Here is a 21,530-nt window from a genome sequence, read left to right as displayed (position 1 = left end):
TATGTCTTAAATCTGCCTTAAATCTGCTTTAAATCTGCTTTAAATACGCCTTAAATACACATTAAATCTGCCTTAAATACGCCTTAAATCTGCCTTAAATACGCCTTGAATCTGCCTTAAATCTGCCTTAAATACGCCTTGAATCTGCTTTAAATACGCCTTAAATCTGCTTTAAATTAGCCTTAAATCTGCCTCAAATATGCCGACGTCGACAATAATGTTTTCTTGACGTTTTCGAGGAATAGCGGCGGTGAAGTTCAGCCTTTAAGGGGGAAACTCATTGAGCCTGTTTACATCAGAACTGATCTGGTTTCCATCTCGTTATGAAGATCCTGTTGCATGCAGCATTTTTATTATAAAGTTCAATAAATAGAAGTTAAAAAAAGAAAATATTATATATATATATATATATATATATATATATAGGCAGTTTGCATCCTACAAGTGGCACTACCGCCCCCTGCTGGTTCTAGCTATCTACATCGTTTCCCGCCACTTCAACACTCCTTGTTTAATGTTTCTGGAAACAAAAAACTACCAAAAAATTTTTTTTGCATGCAGGATAATTGTCACAAAGTTCCAAAAAAATCAATTAAAAAAAGAAAATGATTAGTCATTTGGCTTTTTTTTACATTTTAAACGGTTTTAAAATGTGAAAACTAGAACTGGTGTATCGAAGCAAAGCGTCACTGGTCGGTTGCGTCAACGTGAAGGACGTTAAATTCTACCGTCGAACCAGTGAACTACATTTCAGAGCGGCGTGACTCCGATGCCGCGGCCCTTCAGCATATCTGAAGTGGAAGCAGTGTGGGAACCCTGAGCAGAGATAAAGCTGGAGAGTGGTGGGACGGGGGGGGACGGGGGGGGGGGGGACAGGAGGGGGGGGGGGTACAGGGGTACAGGACAGGCTGCAGCTCAGTATCTGTGCGTGAGGATTAACTGATACCAGCGACCACAGCCTCCACTTCACCGCAGACAGTCGGAGCAGTCCATCTGACTGTCAAAATAAAACCACCAAGTTGGATTCTTATTACGGTGACTGTCAAAATAAAACTACTGAGTTGGATTGTTATTACGGTGACTGTCCAAATAAAGCCACCAAGTTGGATTGTTATTATGGTGACTGTCAAAATAAAACTACCAAGTTGGGTTGTTATTACAGTGACTGCCAAAATAAAACTACTGAGTTGGATTCTTATTGTGCTGACTGTCAAAATAAAACTACCAAGTTGGATTATTGTGGTGACTGTCAAAATAAAACTACCAAGTTGGATTGTTATTATGGTGACTGTCAAAATAAAACTACCAAGTTGGATTGTTGTTATGGTGACTGTCAAAATAAAGCCACCAAGTTGGATTGTTATTATGACGACTGTCAAAATAAAACTACCAAGTTGGATTGTTATTATGGTGACTGTCAAAATAAAACTACCAAGTTGGATTGTTGTTATGGTGACTGTCAAAATAAAGCCACCAAGTTGGATTGTTATTATGACGACTGTCAAAATAAAACTACCAAGTTGGATTGTTATTACGGTGACTGTCAAAATAAAACTACCAAGTTGGATTGTTGTTATGGTGACTGTCAAAATAAAGCCACCAAGTTGGATTGTTATTATGACGACTGTCAAAATAAAACTACCAAGTTGGATTGTTATTACTGTGACATTCAAAATAAAACTATCAAGCTTGATTATTATGGTGACTGTCAAAATAAAACTACCAAGTTGGATTGTTATTACGGTGACTGTCAAAATAAAACTATCAAGTTTGATTATTATGGCAACTGTCAAAATAAAACTACCAAGTTGGATTGTTGTTACGGTGACTGTCAAAATAAAACTATCAAGTTTGATTATTATGGCGACTGTCAAAATAAAACTACCGAGTTGTATTATTATGGCGACTGTCAAAATAAATCTACCAAGTAGGATTGTTGTTACGGTGACTGTCAAAATAAATCTACCAAGTAGGATTATTCTGGTGACTGTCAAAATAAAACTACCGAGTTGGATGTTTTAACGTGGCGGTGCTCTGGTGACGGTCTCCATGGTGACTGGGCAGCCCCCCAACACGCAGCGTTCAGAACCCGCTAACTCTCGGCGGCGGAGCCGTAACTCAACCGACCAACCACTTATGCTAGCACGTACGCGTATCGTCAAGGAACAGCTCGCGGCGGTAAGCGCCTCCAGATGCGCGGCGCTCCGCCCGGCTGCTGCCGCGCATGTGGTCGTGTTCTGCAGCTCCGGGGCGGCTGGAGGAACGACAGAACGCTCCTCCGTCGGGTGATCGACCGTCTGCGGGGAAGAAATTACACCGTCATTTGAAAAGCAGCCAGAGAGGAAGGAGAAGAAGAAACATCAGACGTGATGGAGGCCATGACCAGGACGGGGTTTGTAGATTTATGAGAACTAGAATCCAGAGAACCGTCATTAGAACAACTCAGGAGAACCAACGGCGTTTAAGTGAAAACAGAAAACCTCCGCTGCGTTTTGAGTTTCCGTTTTCAAGTCGCTGACATTTTGAAAAAGGCCCGAGGCAAACAACAGCATCCTCTAGTGGCCCAACGTGGAAACTACGTCCTTTTCTAAACATCTTCTGGAATGAAAACGTCAAAATAAAACAGATGTTTTCACTGCAATGGAATCTTTCAAGGCAGTGCAGTGGAGCTGTGGTTGGCAACACCCATCAACCATCAACACCCATCAACCAGCAACGACCATCAACCAGCATCAACCAGCAACCATCAACGCCCATCAACCAGCAACGACCATCAACCAGCATCAACCAGCAACCATCAACACCCATCAACCAGCAACGACCATCAACCAGCATCAACCAGCAACCATCAACACCCATCAACCAGCAACGACCATCAACCAGCAACCATCAACGCCCATCAACCAGCAACCATCAACGCCCATCAACCAGCAATGACCATCAACCAGCAACCATCAACACCCATCAACCAGCAACGACCATCAACCAGCATCAACCAGCAACCATCAACACCCATCAACCAGCAACGACCATCAACCATCAACACCCATCAACCAGCAACGACCATCAACCAGCAACCATCAACACCCATCAACCAGCAATGACCATCAACCAGCAACCATCAACACCCATCAACCAGCAACGACCATCAACCAGCAACCATCAACGCCCATCAACCAGCAACGACCATCAACCAGCATCAACCAGCAACCATCAACACCCATCAACCAGCAACGACCATCAACCATCAACACCCATCAACCAGCAACGACCATCAACCAGAATCAACCAGCAACCATCAACACCCATCAACCAGCAACGACCATCAACCATCAACACCCATCAACCAGCAACGACCATCAACCATCAACACCCATCAACCAGCAACGACCATCAACACCCATTAACCATCAACCAGGTAAATTAAATTACAAAATTAAAGATCATGAAATTTTATTTATCTTCTATTTATTGAATTTATTAACAAACGTTCTGCATGCAAACGACCAGCAGATGGCGCTAGCGCAACTCCACCTCCTTTAAACAAGAGAAGAAGAGTTAAACAACCTGAAACTTGGATCTACCTTTAAACAAATTAGAATAATCCCCCCCCCCCCCCCCAAGTCTTTTTGTTTTTTAATCCGGAGCCTGTTTGAAATAAAAAAACAAAAACAAAATCAAGATAAGATGTTATTTTAGGTCTAATTGCTGCAAGTAAAGACACAGAACACGTCTTTTTTCACGTCTGTATTTCATCATTAGAATAAACAAATACTTTTTAAGTCCTCAAACTTTGACTGAAACACAAAAGTCCAGTTCGGCCGTCAGTTTTGGGACGAAGTGACCAGAAAGACTTCCTCCGTCCCTCCATCCCTCCGTCCCTCCGTCTCCTCACAGCTTCTTCCTCATCTTGCCCTTCTTCTGGCCGCCGCGTCCGAATCCCGACCTCTTGACGTCGCCGGCGAACCGCTGGTTCTTGGCGCGGAGCTTCTTCACGCCGCCGCCCTGGACGAACTGCTGCTTCCGCTTCTGCTTGCGCTGCTTCAGGATCTGCTGGCTGCTCTTCAGCTCCGAGCGAACCCTGCCGGCGCCGCCGCCGCCCGCCGTCGTCTGCGGCGCCCCCGCCGCCGCGCTAGGACCTCGACGGCCACGACCGCGACCTGCAGGAGGGGGGGGGGGGGGAACCGTGAGACCGCGGTAGAGACGGAGGAAATATACGTTTCATGACGTCGGACCGTAGATATAAAACACTAGAAGCCTCACGGCGCCGCCTGGGACGTGCCTACAGAGCGGCCATCTTGGAGAGGTCCCCCGTTCAACCTTTTTTGAGCCAAGACACACTTTTTTGTTTGGAAAACTCTGGAGTCACACCACCACCACCCGGAAATGTTAAACTCTGCAGCCTCTATTAACAATATAAAGTCATTCTCATCAAATACATCAAAGTAATTCTCATCAAAGACATCAAAGTCTTTCTCATCAAAGTTTTATCAACAGGAATCCAGTAAATCCAGAAAGCAAGGACTTTTTTTTAATAGTGCCTCCCTCAGTGTGAAACCTGGACCTGATGGATGAAGAGCTGAGATCCTGGTTTTCAAAAACTTCTCCATCACTGTCACTGACACAGTACTTTGATACAAGATGGTAGCAGGAGGTGGAGATGAACCACACTGACGTCTGTCACTTTACATTACACCGGCAAAGTTCTGTGCTGCCCTCTAGTGGCGAAGAGTATTGTTAGCGATCAGGGAGTTGGTTGCTGCAGGGCATGATGGGAGTTCAGGTTGTGTGTTGCCAGAGGTTATGGAGGGTTATTGTGTTGTGTTTTTGTTCCTCGGGTCAGATAGTTCATTATCTCTTCCACAGGACAGGGATCTTTATGTTCAGCACCAGCGGGGAGACCTCTCCAAGATGGCGGCGCCGTGAGGCTTCTAGTGTTTTACGTCTATGTGTCTGACGACCTAACATTTTGAAGGACGAGGCCAAAGGAGAAAAACGAGAGCATCTCGAACAAAAGCGATTATATGAAGGTTAAAAGAAAGTGAAGATGAACTGAAGTCTCACCTCTCCTTCCTCCTCCTCCTCCTCCTCCTCCTCCAGTCTCTCCATCAGATCCTCCATCATCGATCTTATACTTCTTCTTCCACTCCTCATAACTGAAGTGTCGTTAAGTGAACAACAGGAAGGACGGCGCAACGTGATGTGGAAACACAGCTCTCGATATATATATATATATATATTTTTTTTTTTTTTTTTTTTTTTCTTTAAATAGGAGTTTAAAATAAAAGCTTCTATTCCTGCAGCTTTTAGGATGAAACCTGTATTGTGAGGAAAGTGATGCATTTCCTAGCTTTTTTTCCAAGCAGAGCTGGAAGAAAATATAAGAAATTACTATTAAATACTAAGTTTTGGTTTATTTTTACCTCCACTTAAGAAAATTCAACAGTTTTCTCTTCATATGATTTGTTATTTCAACAGAAAAGGTGATTGTGTCACATTAAAAGCATGTAAAACCTTCTTAACATTATTATGATTACACCTCCTCTTGAGATCCTGCACCTCCTAGTGGCCGGAGCAGGAACTGCACTGTGAATTCAGTTGAAGGATACAAGTTCTTCCTGCTGCTCTTGGCTCTGATGACCTGGCCGCTCTCCGTCCGGATCTTCTTCTTCTGGTCCTCCTTCCCGCTCTCCCTCACGAAGCGCTTCTTTTTTCGATCCCTGAAGAAGAAAAAAAAAAAACAACCATAAGCGTTGGAACCGCGGCGGCGTCGGCGAGAGAGAAACCACCGTCGTCTTCTCACCATTTCATCATCTTCTTGTGCTGGTTGAGTCGGTCGCCTTCGTCCCCCATCAGGTCGAGGACGGCCGAGGACGCCTGCTGCTCGAACGCCGTCCCGTCCCCTCCCAGACTCAGCCTGAGGACGCAGAGGGACGGCGGCGTGAAGACGTCTTCACTCCGCCGCTGCCGCGGGTTAACGTGGGGTTTGGGGACTCACCCTCTCTCGGAGTTGAAGTCTTTGGGCCTGTAGGGGATGTAGAACTCCTCGTCTTTCCCCGCCGGCCGGCTCTTCTTCCTGCTCTTCTTCCTCGTGTGGTCGTAGTCGTAGTCGTGTGAACCTTTCCTCTTGCCGCCCATCACCTGTGAGAACACCCCCTGGTGGAGGCAAGGGGAACTGCATGAAGTCTAAAGAGGAACGTTGTGGGACGGCGTCTACGTGGCAATCGTTTAAAGTGACGGGGGTCTTCAGTTCCGGGCCGAGGGCGTCTCCATCAAATGATGATGTCATCAAGCTTGCAAAGAAAAGTTAAATAAAACTACCAAATTAAATTGTTATTATGGTGACTGTCAAAATAAAACCACCAAGTTGGATTGTTATTACAGAGACTGTCAAAATAAATCTACCAAGTTGGTATATTATGGTGACTGTCAAAATAAAACCACCAAGTTGGATTGTTATTACAGTGACTGTCAAGTATGAAACGTAAAAAAAAAAATAATTAAGTAATCATTAAAAAATATAAAAACTAGCAGTCATAGTTAAAAAGCTTCAATAAAGTAGCAGTGATAATAATAAAGTATTAATAAAGTAGCAGTAATAATAATAAAGCATCAATAAAGTATCAATAATAATAATAATAATAAAGTATCAATAAAGTATCAATAATAATAATAAAGTATCAATAAAGTAGCAGTAACAATAATAAAGTAGCAGTAATAATAAAGTATTAATAAAGTAGCAGTAATAATAATAACAAAGTATCAATAAAGTATCAATAATAATAATAAAGTATCAATTAAACCCGCAGTAATAAGAACAAAGTAGCAGTAATAATAATAAAGTAGCAGTAACAATAATAAAGTAGCAGTAATAATAAAGTATTAATAAAGTAGCAGTAATAATAATAACAAAGTATCAATAAAGTATCAATAATAATAATAAAGTATCAATTAAACCCGCAGTAATAAGAACAAAGTAGCAGTAATAATAATAAAGTAGCAGTAACAATAATAAAGTAGCAGTAATAATAAAGTATTAATAAAGTAGCAGTAATAATAATAACAAAGTATCAATAAAGTATCAATAATAATAATAAAGTATCAATTAACCCGCAGTAATAAGAACAAAGTAGCAGTAATAATAATAAAGTAGCAGTAATAATAATAAGAAAGTAGCAGCCTTGAATCGGGATATTTTACAGAATCAGGATCACTTGAGAAATATTTTGTCATCATTGTAAACTTCAATTATTGGTCACTATTTAAAACGCTTTATGAGAGATTTAGATGTAAACTTATAATAATAATATAATAATATCAGAATTTGAAAGCAGTTACAACTTAAAATGTCCTCAAACTTAATATTTAAGAAGCTTTTCACACCTGAACCGCTGGATTTCATTGTAAAGAAAAGTATGACATCACAAACTCACATTAGCGACGTGAATCACTGGAACTTCAATATGAACGTTTACATTGAATTACTTGATATTTAGGCTCGTCAGTCGTCATTTGGAGTCGTGTCTTTTTTTTTGAGGATTTCATCATCTAATCCGTGTTTATTACCTGCAAGTCCTCCTCGTCCTCCTCGTCTTCGTCCTCCTGCTCCGCCGCGGCGGCCGGACGGAGGGTCGGCGGACGCCGGTCCTCCGCCGACACGTCGTCCCTCTGCTGGTTGAATTTGTCCACGAGGCGCGCGTCCCTGGAGCGCTTGGCTCGCATCACCTCGCTGGCCGGAGTCTTACTGCTGGAGTTGATTTCAAAGATGGTCTGTGGGGAGGGGGGGAGGGGGAGGGGGGAGGAGGAGGGGGAGGGGGAGGGGGAGGAGGAGGGGGGGCAACGTCACGTTTGATTACGCGTCGCCGCCACACGGCGGCAAAACAACCGATCCTCTACACGGAACTCACGGATTTGGACTTGTAGACTTTAATGGCGTCAACGATTTGAAGACGTTCCAGTTCCACCTTCTCCAAACCCGACCCTGAAACCCACAACGATCCCGTTAAAACCTTTTGAGACGCCGACTCACTAGCGCCACCTGGCGCACGCAGGCGGCGCTACTCAAGAAGAAGGTCTCCTCAGTGGAACTGACCCAGGACCGGGTGGACGGCCATGTTGGACACGTCCAGGTTCTTCACCCGCCGGATGGACTCCGAGGACGGGTTGGGCCGGGACTTCAGGTACTGCTTGTAGGCGTTCTCCGAGACGCGCTGCATGTTCTGCAGGTCCAGGGAGTTCTCGTGAGCCGTGATCAGGTGAGCAGCTTCGTCGTCCAGGATGCTCTGAGGGACCCGGCCGAACACGCCGTCCGACTCTGGAGCAGGAAGACACGACATCAGCCCTCGCTTTTTAGACGGTTCCTTAGACTCGGTTTAAAAGGTTCCTAAAGTCTGTTTTAGGAGGTTCTTTAAACTATGTTTAGAAGGTTCCTAAAGTCCCGTTCAGACGGTATCTAAAGTCCCGTTCAGACGGTATCTAAAGTCCCGTTCAGACGGTATCTAAAGTCCCGTTCAGACGGTATCTAAAGTCCCGTTCAGACGGTATCTAAAGTCCCGTTCAGACGGTATCTAAAGTCACGTTCAGACGGTTCCTAAAGTCACGTTCAGACGGTTCCTAAAGTCACGTTCAGACGGTATCTAAAGTCCCGTTCAGACGGTATCTAAAGTCCCGTTCAGACGGTATCTAAAGTCACGTTCAGACGGTTCCTAGAGTCCCGTTCAGACGGTATCTAAAGTCCCGTTCAGACGGTATCTAAAGTCCCGTTCAGACGGTATCTAAAGTCCCGTTCAGACGGTATCTAAAGTCCCGTTCAGACGGTATCTAAAGTCACGTTCAGACGGTATCTAAAGTCCCGTTCAGACGGTATCTAAAGTCCCGTTCAGACGGTATCTAAAGTCCCGTTCAGACGGTATCTAAAGTCACGTTCAGACGGTTCCTAGAGTCACGTTCAGACGGTATCTAAAGTCCCGTTCAGACGGTATCTAAAGTCACGTTCAGACGGTATCTAAAGTCCCGTTCAGACGGTATCTAAAGTCCCGTTCAGACGGTATCTAAAGTCACGTTCAGACGGTATCTAAAGTCCCGTTCAGACGGTATCTAAAGTCCCGTTCAGACGGTATCTAAAGTCCCGTTCAGACGGTATCTAAAGTCCCGTTCAGACGGTTCCTAGAGTCACGTTCAGACGGTATCTAAAGTCACGTTCAGACGGTATCTAAAGTCACGTTCAGACGGTTCCTAAAGTCACGTTCAGACGGTTCCTAAAGTCCCGTTCAGAAGGTATCTAAAGTCACATTCAGACGGTTCCTAAAGTCACGTTCAGACGGTTCCTAAAGTCACGTTCAGACGGTTCCTAAAGTCACGTTCAGACGGTATCTAAAGTCCCGTTCAGACGGTTCCTAAAGGCACGTTCAGACGGTTCCTAAAGTCACGTTCAGACGGTTCCTAAAGTCACGTTTCGATGGTTCCTTTGAGACGGTTCTTTCAGACGGGACCTCCACAGTGGCGACTGGCCAATAGAGGGCGCCGGGTCGCGGTATTTAAATAAAGTTGACATTGGCTAAAATGTTCCTCCGGTTACTTTTAGACGGTTCCTAAAGTACTTATCGTGAGTTCTTCCAGTACAGGCCGATAGTCTGGTTTGGTTCAGGTCACAACGGAACGCCATCTCACTCAAAGTACCCCTTACAGTCGGTCCTCTCTATGCCTCTTCGGGAACCTGTTGCCATGGAGACGACCTGGGACCTGTTCTTCGAGGCATGACCTTCCTGGTTATCCCGCGGGTTCGTCGCCTACCTTGCGTGTGTCCCGGCGCTGCCAGCTGGACGGGCCGTCCCAGGAAGAGGTGCAGGTCGTAGACGAGGGGCATCTCGTCCGGACACACCATGCTGTAGGTGGCGCCGCTGCGACCGGCTCGGCCCACGCGACCTGAGAGGGGAGGGAGCGGCGGCGGCAGCCGGGGTCATGGTCACGGACACTTCCGCTCACTCGCAGAGGAAATGCTGCGTTTCGAAACCGAGCGACCGACCGACTCTGTGCAGGAAGAGCTTGGCTTTGGAGGGGAAGTTGTAGTTGATGACGTTGTCCAGCAGGGGGATGTCGATACCGCGAGCCGCCACGTCCGTCACGATCAGCACCATGGCCTTCCGGTGCACAAACTTCCCGATGTTGATCTTCCTGGCCGTCTGGTCCAGGGCGCTGTAGATGTAGGAACACTCCACGCCTTCCGACGTCAGCAGCTGCTCAGCACAACAACAACAACGACAACAAATAAACAAAACAACAAACACATCCGGAGCAAGACTCAAAGTACGAACAAATTTAGCTAGTGGTTCTTCAGTTACTTCTTGAAGGTTCCTACAGTTCCAAAGTTTCTACATTGACTTATTCTAGGTTCCTAGTAAGTTATTATAAGTTGATAGTAAGTTACTATACATTCCTAGTAAGTTATTATAAGTTAATAGTAAGTTACTATACATTCCTAGTAAGTTATTATAAGTTAATAGTAAGTTACTATACATTCCTAGTAAGTTATTATAAGTTAATAGTAAGTTACTATACATTCCTAGTAAGTTATTATAAGTTAATAGTAAGTTACTATACATTCCTAGTAAGTTATTATAAGTTAATAGTAAGTTACTATAGATTCCTAGTAACTTATTATAAGTTGATAATAAGTTGTTCTCGGTTCTTTGTAAATTATCATAAGTTAATAGTAAGTTATTCAGGGTTCCTAGTAATAAGTTATCATAAGTTAATAGTAAGTTATTATAGATTCCTAGTAAGTTATTCTAAGTTAATAGTAAGTTATTATAAGTTAACAGTAACTTATTCAGGGTTCCTCGTAAGTGATTCTAGATTCTTTGTAAGTTATAATAAGTTAATAAGTTATTCTTGGTTCCTAATAATAAGTTACAATAAGTTAATAGTAAGTTATTACAGATTCCTAGTAAGTTATTACAGATTCCTAGTAAGTTATTACAGATTCCAAGTAAGTTATTATAAGTTAATAGTAAGTTATTATAGATTCCTAGTAAATTATCATAAGTTAATGGTAAGTTATTCAGGGTTCCTAGCAATAAGTTATAAAAAGTTAAGTTATCCAGAGTTCCTAGTAACTTCCTGAAGGTTCTCCCAGTCACATCGTGGAGGTTCTTCTTCTGTGGTTCCGTCAGGTTCCCCTCACCTCCTTCAGATACTCCACGTGGTGCTTGGTGGCGGTGAAGACGACCGTCTGCTCCTGAGGCTTCACCACGTTCCTCAGCAGGTGCAGCAGCAGCGCCGGCTTGTCGTCGATACGCAGGTGGAAGAACGCCAGCTGGAGGAGGAGGGGGGGGGGTTCTATTAGAACCAGCTCTAGGTTCACTCTGGGTTCTGCTCGTCGTCCTGTACCTTGATCAGCTCGCTGAGTTTAGAGTCCACGTCCAGGCGGATCAGCACCGGCTCAGTCAGACCTGCAACGTCACGGCTGTTCAGCTCACAGGGAAAGAGACACGGCGGCGTTCTGGAAGCCGCGGCCGTTACCATGGAAACCGCGCCCGTTACCATGGAAACGACGGATACGCTAGGATTGGAGTTCACGTGTCGGGCCACTAGTTGGTGCTGCATTTTGTTTTGCTTTTGTAATGAAACTGCGCACGCACACAAACTAAACCACACACAAATAAACAAAAACACACAAACACCCACAAAAACACACAAAGACAAACTAAACCACACACAAATAAACAAAAACACACAAACACAAAAACACAAACTAAACCACACACACACACAGATAAACAAAAACACACAAACGGAAAAACAAACACACACACACAAAAACACAAACTAAACCACAACACACACAAATAAACAAAAACACACAAACACAAAAACACAAACTAAACCACACACACACACAAATAAACAAAAAACACACAAAAACAAACACACACACAAAAACACAAACTAAACCACACACAAACACAAATAAACAAAAACACACAAACACCCACAAAAACACACAAACACAAACTAAACCACACACAGAAAAACAAAAACACACAAACGAAAAACAAACACACACACACAAAAACACAAACTAAACCACACACACACAAATAAATAAACAAAAACACACAAAAACAAACACACACACAAAAACACAAACTAAACCACACACAAACACAAATAAACAAAAACACACACACAAACACAAATAAACAAACACACACAAACATAAACAAAAACACAAACAAAACCACACAAACAAATAAACAAAAACACACACACACAAACACGAAAACACACAAACAAACACAAATAAACAAAAACACACACAAACAAACACAAACAAAAACACCCACACACACACACACACTAGAAAAGGATCCCCTGTAATCACTAGCAAAGCGAGAACACCGTCACCAGACAACCAGACTGAATGAATCCACCGGGCAGTAAGAACCAGATGTTGGCAGCTGGCCGTCCTCACCGGCTCTGGCGAACTCCACCAGCAGTTTGGGCAGCGTGGCGGAGAACAGCAGCGTCTGCCGGGTGTCGGGGAGCCGCCTGATGATCTCCTGGAGCTGCTCGGCGAATCCCATCTCAAACAGCCTGCGAGGGAGACGCCGGGCGTTAACGACTTAACACCTCACACCTGGAGCGGACGGATCTACGCCCGGAGATTTCACCCCCACTCCTCCCCCCCCCCCCCCCACCCCCCCCCCCCCCCTCTCACCTGTCGGCCTCGTCGAAGACCACGTACTCCACCGAGTGCAGCTTCAGGTCCATCTCCGTCACCACGTGCATGAGACGCCCCGGCGTCCCGATGATTCTGAACAACAGCAGAGGACAAAACTAGAATTAGTACAAATTCGACCCAAAAGAGGGTCGATTGCATTTACTATGGAAATATGACTTGAATATAGTTTCTCTAATTCTTCCACTGGGGGGCGCACTAGTTGTTTTTTTTGCATTAAAACTCAATGTGAAGCTTATTTGGATCCAAGTAAAATCTGAATATTTTCACAAAAACCAAACAATTACAGTGGAGAATCACTACAATCTCAACATAAAGCCACGTTTAATGAAACCTGCTGGTTTAAAATACAGTGAAATGTCTAGAAAACTTCCCCTAATTAAAATTGGCTTCATGTTGAGATTGTAGTGAATTTTCAATAGTAATTGTTTGGTTTTTGTGGAAATGTTCCATCACACAAGAACTTTACATTGTAAGGTTATTATGTCACTAATTTATCTCAAAGTGAATTAATGTGAGGTTTTTTTTTGCATTAAAGCAACAGCAGGAGGGAGAATTAGTGAAACTCCTCAGACTGAATCAATATTTTATCTTAAAAGAGCTGGAAACTTAATATTTGACAGTAAAACTGGAGGGAAAGTTGATTGATGAGTTTCGTGTTCGTCTGCTGGACTAAAAACAAACACTTACATGTCGGGGTTTTCATGGAGCGCCGCGAACTGATCGTCCATCCTGGAGGACAGAGGACAAGTTAGACACACACACATGCACGCACACAAACTAAACTGCACTAAAATACACAATAACACACAAACGCAAACCACACACACACAAATAAACCAAAACACAAAAACAAACACACCCACACAAAAACACAAACACAAACGCAAAAACACACAAACATAAACTAAACCACACACAAATAGACAAAAACACACACACTCAAAAACAAACACACCCACACAAAAACACAAACACAAAAACTAAACCACACACACAAATAAACAAAAACACAAAAACAAACGCAAAAACACAAACTAAACCACACCACACAGATAAACAAAAACACACAAACACAAAAACACCAACTAAACCACACACAAATAAACACACACACACAAACCCAAAAACACAAACTAACCCCCCCCACACAAACACACAAATAAACAAAAACACACAAACACAAAAACAAACACACCCACAAAAACACAAACACAAACTAAACCACACACAAATAAACAAAAACACACAAACACAAACTAAACCACACACACACACACACACACACACACACACACACACAGACAGACAGACAGACAGACAGACAGACACACACACATACACACACACACACCTGTCCCCCCCGAGGATCAGCGCTGTCTTCAGGCCGGTGAATCTGCCGAGCTGCAGGACAAGAGGGACACGAGGACAAGAGGGACACGAGGACAAGAGGGACAAGAGGACAAGAGGGACATGAGGGACAAGACAAGAGGGACAAGAGGGACAAGAGGAAGGTGAGACTGCAGCCATACGGAGACGGGAGCAGGTTTCCCTTCTTCCCCTCCGCCCCACCTCTTTGGTGAACTTCATGGTCTGCAGGGCCAGCTCCCTGGTGGGGGTGAGGACCAGGGCCCGGGCCCCCGTCTTGGCCTGGGGGGCCTTCAGCTTCTCGAACATGGGCACCAGGAAGGCGGCCGTCTTGCCGCTGCCGGTGCGGGCCATGGCCACCACGTCCTTCCCGTCCAGGATGACGGGGACGGTCTGCCGGGGAGGAGGAGGGAGAGTCAGTGGAGGAGTGGTGGAGGGGGAACGACGGAGGAGGAGGAGGAGGGGAAGACAAAACCTCATGCGCTTCACAAAAAAAGTGAAAATCTGTTTTTTTTTTCCCCACAGAGAAACGAGAGACGTCGTCCAGCCCTGCTCCGCCAGATGTTTCAACTTTGTATTAAAATTTTAATAAAAAAATGCTAATTTTTTGATTTTCAACTTTTTTTGGAAGCGGATAAGATTGTTGGGATTTTTTTTAAATCTCAGATGTTTCAGCATTTTATTTTGGAACAATTTATCAAAGTATTTATGTTGAACTTTCTTTCTTTTTTTTTTATTTCTTGTACAAAAGTTTATTTTTTACTACGACATTACAATATATTTTTATATATATTTAACAGGAGTCTTTTCAGTTTTTAAAAAACATGTTCAATAAATGCTGTTTTAAATTCAAAGACTTCAAAGACTTCAAAGACTTTGTGATTTTAATGTCCAGTTGTCACATAAATGGACACCCAGAAAGCTTTTCCGTTTTCCCTGAGAAATGAGGTGCAGCCAGTTTTTAACCAGCGTTTCCTCCAGCATTTTATTTTGGAACAATTTATCAAAGTATTTATGTTGAACTTTCTTTCTTTTTTTTTTATTTCTTGTACAAAAGTTTATTTTTTACTACGACATTACAATATATTTTTATATATATTTAACAGGAGTCTTTTCAGTTTTTAAAAAACATGTTCAATAAATGCTGTTTTAAATTCAAAGACTTCAAAGACTTCAAAGACTTTAATGATTTTAATGTCCAGTTGTCACATAAATGGACACCCAGAAAGCTTTTCCGTTTTCCCTGACAAACGAGGTGCAGCCAGTTTTTAACCAGCGTTTCCTCCAGCATTTTATTTTGGAACAATTTATCAAAGTATTTATGTTGAACTTTCTTTTTTTTTTTTATTTCTTGTACAAAAGTTTATTTTTTACTACGACATTATAATATATTTTTATATATATTTAACAGGAGTCTTTTCAGTTTTTAAAAAACATGTTCAATAAATGCTGTTTTAAATTCAAAGACTTCAAAGACTTTGTGATTTTAATGTCCAGTTGTCACATAAATGGACACCCAGAAAGTTTTTCCGTTTTCCCTGAGAAACGAGGTGCAGCCAGTTTTTAACCAGCGTTTCCTCCAGCATTTTATTTTGGAACAATTTCTCAATGTATTTATGTTGAACTTTCTTTCTTTTTTTTTATTTCTTGTACAAAAGTTTATTTTTTACTACGACATTACAATATATTTTTATATATATTTAACAGGAGTCTTTTCAGTTTTTAAAAAACATGTTCAATAAATGCTGTTTTAAATTCAAAGACTTCAAAGACTTCAAAGACTTTGTGATTTTAATGTCCAGTTGTCACATAAATGGACACCCAGAAAGCTTTTCCGTTTTCCCTGAGAAACGAGGTGCAGCCAGTTTTTAACCAGCGTTTCCTCCAGCATTTTATTTTGGAACAATTTATCAAAGTATTTATGTTGAACTTTCTTTCTTTTTTTTTAATTTCTTGTACAAAAGTTTATTTTTTACTACGACATTACAATATATTTTTATATATATTTAACAGGAGTCTTTTCAGTTTTTAAAAAACATGTTCAATAAATGCTGTTTTAAATTCAAAGACTTCAAAGACTTCAAAGACTTTGTGATTTTAATGTCCAGTTGTCACATAAATGGACACCCGGAAAGCTTTTCCGTTTTCCCTGACAAACGAGGTGCAGCCAGTTTTTAATCAGCGTTTCCTCCAGCATTTTATTTTGGAACAATTTCTCAATGTATTTATGTTGAACTTTCTTCTTTTTTTTTTTTTTCTTGTACAAAAGTTTATTTTTTACGACTACATTACAAGATATTTTTATATATTCAACAGGAGAGTCTTTAAAAAAAACAAAAAAACAACACATTCACTAAATGCTGTTCCAAATTCAAAGACAATGGTGTAAACAACAATTTTCCCATAATGCAGCAGCCCTGGAGGCGAGTGAGACGGACCTTTCTCTGGATGGGGGTCGGGACCTTGTAGCCCTTCTTCATGACGCCCTTGTAAACGGGGTAACTGAGACCTGGAGGCACAGCAGGACCATCAAGGGTGAGGACCAGTCAATGTTTACATGTTTATTAAAAAACCAATCATTGCGGTTACGGGTTGCCGCTAAAAAACAGGTAAAAAAAAAATCATTATCGCCGGTGCTGTAATTTGGATTTTTCGAAACACGCGACTCACCCATGGACTGAAATCCTCCGGACTTCTTCTTCTTCTTGTTCTGAGCGCGGACCAGCTCCCGGGTGTCCGGCTCCACGTCCGACATCCCGTCCGTGGCGGCGGGGAAGCGGGGGAGCTTCCTGCCCGGCTGCAGGGAGACGCACAAACACAAACATCATCTCCAGGTTTCACGTTCAATAGTTCCTCCGAGATCGGTTTTCAGGGCTGCTAAAAATAAATATAAATACACGGAGCAAAATAGGTTTTAGTTCTCCCATAAACACACGGAAACTTTGAAAGAATAGACTTTAAATGGTGCAATGTAGATTATTAAATACTACTTAATGCTACTACTACTACACTTTCTTCTCGAGTGGCTGGACTGGTGAAATAATCCTATAATAATCTTTGAATTTACACTTTAAAGTTTCACTTTGTTGTAAAACTGTCGAGAATTCTGCTTAATCCGGATTAATTATTGTGTCCAACGTCACACACGTCAGATCATCTCTCACGATAATATGAAATTAAGAATATTAAAGGATAATAAACACTCTTTTTTTTTTACAAACTAGACAATGAGGAGAATTTACAATGAATAATAAGCCTTTATTTTACGACTCGACATTATATTATGTTCATAAGGACAAGAATACAGGGCGTCAGTCGTATATATGGTGTTTTTATATATATTGCGTATGGAAATACAGCTGAAATACATTAAATTGACTTTAAACGATTGCTTCATCTAACCTAAACATCACTGATGCTCTAATTAAAAATCTAATTCAACGTCACGATGACGTCATCATTTTTTAACGCTGGCTAGCTCTGCATCATCTTCATCACTTTCCGCCATTTTTTGATTCGCCGCTCGATACCGAATCTCCCGCTGTTTTACTTTATGAAAATACGCCCCCCCTTACTTCCAAACTTTTGGGATTTTCGAAAATATAGGCGAGTTTCACGTACAAAATACTGCATCTGCTCATCAAAGTGCAACCTGAAGTTATGTTATATCGTGAATAAACTTCATTCTCTGAAGTTTTCATCCCGGCAGGAAGTGAACATGATGTACAAATGTACAGCAAACTTTTCATTGTATTTCCGTTCAACATTTTGATAAATCTTGCTTATAATGCAAAATAATTTAGAAAACTATTATCATAGAATGAAAAGGTAGGAACCACAATATTCATACATATATATATATTTGGGCAGATATGTACAAAATATTAATAAATTGAATTAAAATTTAGTAAAATGAAGGGCTCAAAATGGAAATGATGAATTTATCTTTATTATTTCCAGATTAACAGCTGTGCAAAGACTACAATAAACTCAGATCCCAGTTTTCTATTATTGCTCTAATGCATTTTCCTTAAATTAGCGATAATTGCGTCCTTGAAAATACCATAACTCTGGTTTGGATTGTCCGATTTCAACAAATGAGGTGTCATTTTTTTCATTTCAGAACGCTTTATTCAGCCATATCAATGCCTTTAAACCATTTTGGGAAAAAAATGTCCAAGTGCCTAATATTGCGTATAGAAATACAGCTGAAATACATTGAATTGGCTTTAAACGATCGCTTCATCTAACCTAAACATCACAGATGCTCTAAATTTAATTGTCAGTAAAATCTGAACGCCACTGTTGTGATAAATAAATGTTAAAAGAAGGGGGCATCCGGATTTGAACCGGGGACCTCTTGATCTGCAGTCAAATGCTCTACCACTGAGCTATACCCCCACCTGGTGTGACGGCGCGGTAAAAGCCTGTGGTATGTGGTAATCTGAGTACCAGCATGTAATCTAACGACGGTAAAGTATTTAAACGAGTCCCCGTTACTCGTGACAAAACGTTACGTTCTTACAGAGTCGTCGTCGTCTTTGATCTGAGCGGCCAGCTCGAAGTCTCCGCCGTCCGCGTCCGCGTGCCTCTTCTTCTTCACCAGCTTCTTCTTCCTCTGAGCCATCCTCGCGCCGCGCGAGCGTCCCTCCAGCCGGAGCGCGAGGCCCGACAGCGGCTTGTGTTTGAGACGAAGCGACGCTAAACTCGTTTTTTTTTTCTTTTTCCGCCGCGGTTTTTAAGCCAAAACAACACGGGGAGCGGACATGTTGGTCTTTACACGTGTGAGCGGCTTCTTCTTCGTCTGCTTCCGCGGCTTTTCCTGTTTTTTTTGTGTGACGTTTGCAGGGCGCCGCCGGCTCCGCGTCGCCACCTGCCGGTGAGGAGGTCACAGTGCAGCTACAGTGATTCACCACGACGTGTTCGCGGCTCGTCATCAACACTTTATGACGCTTTTCTCTGATCAATATCCGCATTTATCTCGGTTTACATGCGTATTCTCTTTTAAAGGAACAGTTATTATTAGTTATTCGTATAAACGTATTAAAATAGTGACTTTAATCTGCCTCTAGATAGATAGATAGATAGATAGATAGATAGATAGATAGATAGATAGATAGATAGATAGATAGATAGATAGATAGATAGATAGATAGATAGATAGATAATTACTTTATTCATCCCCGAAGGGAAATTGTTTTGTTGCAGCAATCTGGTACATACGAATATTATAAAATACAATAGAATAGTGATGAAAGTAAAAAAATTAAAATATAAAAATATCTGGGTATAAGACATAAAGTAAAACACAGAACGGAACATGGGCACTTAGAAATAAGCAGGAGATAAAAGCAAGATAAATAAATAGTAAGGTGCAGTGGCAGAGCCATTAGAAGTAGGAATTATATAATAATAATAACAATAATAACTCTAATAACATCATGTGAAAAAAGATAAATAATTGTTGAAAGGATTAATATGATATTGACTTTACCTTGAATGGTCAGTTTAAAAGCTTTGAGTTGCTTGAATAGAAAATCTTGAATATCGAGCACTTTCACCTCAAATCTGCATGTTGTGTGTCCAAAAATCCTTGTACAGAAATTTGAGTGAATTTCGGCAGAAGTTTTGCAACAAGATCAGGCAAGGTGGGCAGTGTTTACATCTTCGCCTGTGGGGCGACCGAATAATCACATTAAATCACACAATTGTGACTGTATAGGGATTCCTCGTTGCTTCTTAACACCTGATTTCCATCTATTATACGTCGCCCACGCAGTCGCAGAAGCCTTGTGAAAATCCCACATTGTGTATTTATTGACAACATGACGAAGCCGTTACATCATCTGCGACAATGACAGTATGTTGGGAATCCTAAAAGTGATGGGATTCAATACGTTCAGAGCGACTCCCACACCCCCTTTCGCGTGTGTTGTGTCTTATCTATAATCACATTATGAGCTTTCTTTGGAAAATCTTCAATCCATTTTCATTCGCCGCGCTTTGTTTTTCACCTTTCAGTTGCACACGAGTCACAGGCTTCATCTTTTATTTGGCGATTTTGTCTGAGACGTGACAGATCGAGATTTGAACGGGACTTCTGGGTCTTTAATGTAAGCGATGTCACTTTTTTTGCAGGTTTTAGAGATTTAATTTCCTTTTTTCCATTTCATTTTATTATTGATTTCATTCATTTAAAACAATGCAACAACAGCATTTCATATGAATGAAAAGGAGCAGAAAGAAGTAAAACTTATAATGTCTGCCCCTTATCAACACAAAAATCGTTTACAGTTCCAGTTCAGTTCATCTGAGCCGTCACATGCAGCCGTTTTTTTTCAAAAACATCAAACACAAAATAAATTAAAGCTGCAAGCAGCATTGGACGGGACTTCACGAAAGACTGCCCGTCGAGGTGGGCACGATCCTCTAGACCGGTTAACTATAAGTTTTTAATTAAAAAAAAGATTTTTAAAAAAAATTATGACTTTTATTTTGAAAAAACGGCGTCAAAACCAGCTAATTAGCTAGTGATTTGTGACAGCAGCGCCCCCATTAGGCCACCTACCAAATTTCAGCTCAATCGGGCTATGTTTGCTAGCATGCTAACGGGCATGCTAAGCCGCAAGCCCGCCGAGCCGCCTGAAAATGTCTGTTGGGTACTCCCCAGGTTGCCCCCGATCCCGAATCTGGTCTTACTTCAATTCTGGTGTGAATGACACAGCCCTTTAAATAAATAAGGTTGATCTGCTCCTCCGCAGTGTCGTATTTCTATAACATTGATAATTTAACAAGTTTCTTAAACACATCAATGGATTTAGGAGTTTTAATTTTACAATCAAGACGGTTCCACAGACCGACTCCTTCGATTCAGATGCATTTTTTCTATTACGGCCAAATGAAACCTGGGTTTTGTAAAAAAAAAAACCTCAGTTCTTGGCGAATCTGTTTTGCAGTTTGTTGGGTAAAATTTCCAGATGAGCTTTAAACATGGTTTTTTTTAGAAGGTTATACTCCACTAAATCTTTAAATTTCAGTGTTTTTAGTTGTCTAAATAAAGGATTAGTATGGTCTCTGTCACCACTTCCAGTAGCGACTCTAATCGCTCTTTTCTGTAGAAGAAAAATTGGATTAATGTACGTTTTACAGGCATTTCCCCACACTTCAATGCAATAGGTCAGACATGGACCAATCAATGAGTTGTACACACAGACAGACCGGTCAGTGACTAAATGCTGCCTCCGCTAAGCCGTGGAGATTGGTGGGAATGTTTAAATTAAGAGATTATTGAGCCGATGGCTTGCGAGGCTAAGCCTTTAAATAGGGGGGGGGGGGGGGGGTTACAGTTAAACATTCTCCCCGTCTCTATCTGTGTCAATTCAATTATTTATCAGCCGCTCCTCGGAGGAGCCGGCCGTGGGTT

The 21,530-nt window shown here is 41.8% G+C and overlaps 1 protein-coding gene across 1 annotated transcript; it reads right to left on the bottom strand.

The window, feature by feature from the left end:
* Positions 1 to 3,649: 3,649 nt before the first annotated feature.
* On the bottom strand, positions 3,650 to 18,903 carry ddx54 (DEAD (Asp-Glu-Ala-Asp) box polypeptide 54). The gene is made up of 20 exons (XM_080509982.1): positions 18,633 to 18,903; positions 16,778 to 16,904; positions 16,546 to 16,616; positions 14,312 to 14,500; positions 14,094 to 14,143; positions 13,430 to 13,471; positions 12,719 to 12,814; positions 12,473 to 12,594; positions 11,389 to 11,450; positions 11,183 to 11,314; positions 10,025 to 10,235; positions 9,793 to 9,924; positions 8,093 to 8,314; positions 7,908 to 7,981; positions 7,567 to 7,770; positions 5,999 to 6,156; positions 5,804 to 5,917; positions 5,610 to 5,720; positions 5,065 to 5,156; positions 3,650 to 4,160 (listed from the first exon to the last, which is right to left on the bottom strand). Exons 1-20 carry the CDS (start codon positions 18,732 to 18,734, stop codon positions 3,892 to 3,894), a joined length of 2,580 nt encoding a protein of 859 aa, XP_080366108.1. The 5' UTR covers positions 18,735 to 18,903; the 3' UTR covers positions 3,650 to 3,891.
* Positions 18,904 to 21,530: the final 2,627 nt, after the last annotated feature.

Source organism: Blennius ocellaris, assembly GCF_963422515.1.
Source record: "Blennius ocellaris genome assembly, chromosome: 15".
Lineage (NCBI taxonomy): Eukaryota > Metazoa > Chordata > Actinopteri > Blenniiformes > Blenniidae > Blennius > Blennius ocellaris.
Note: the sequence above shows the minus strand (reverse complement) of the source record. Positions and strands in the feature narration are given on the sequence as shown.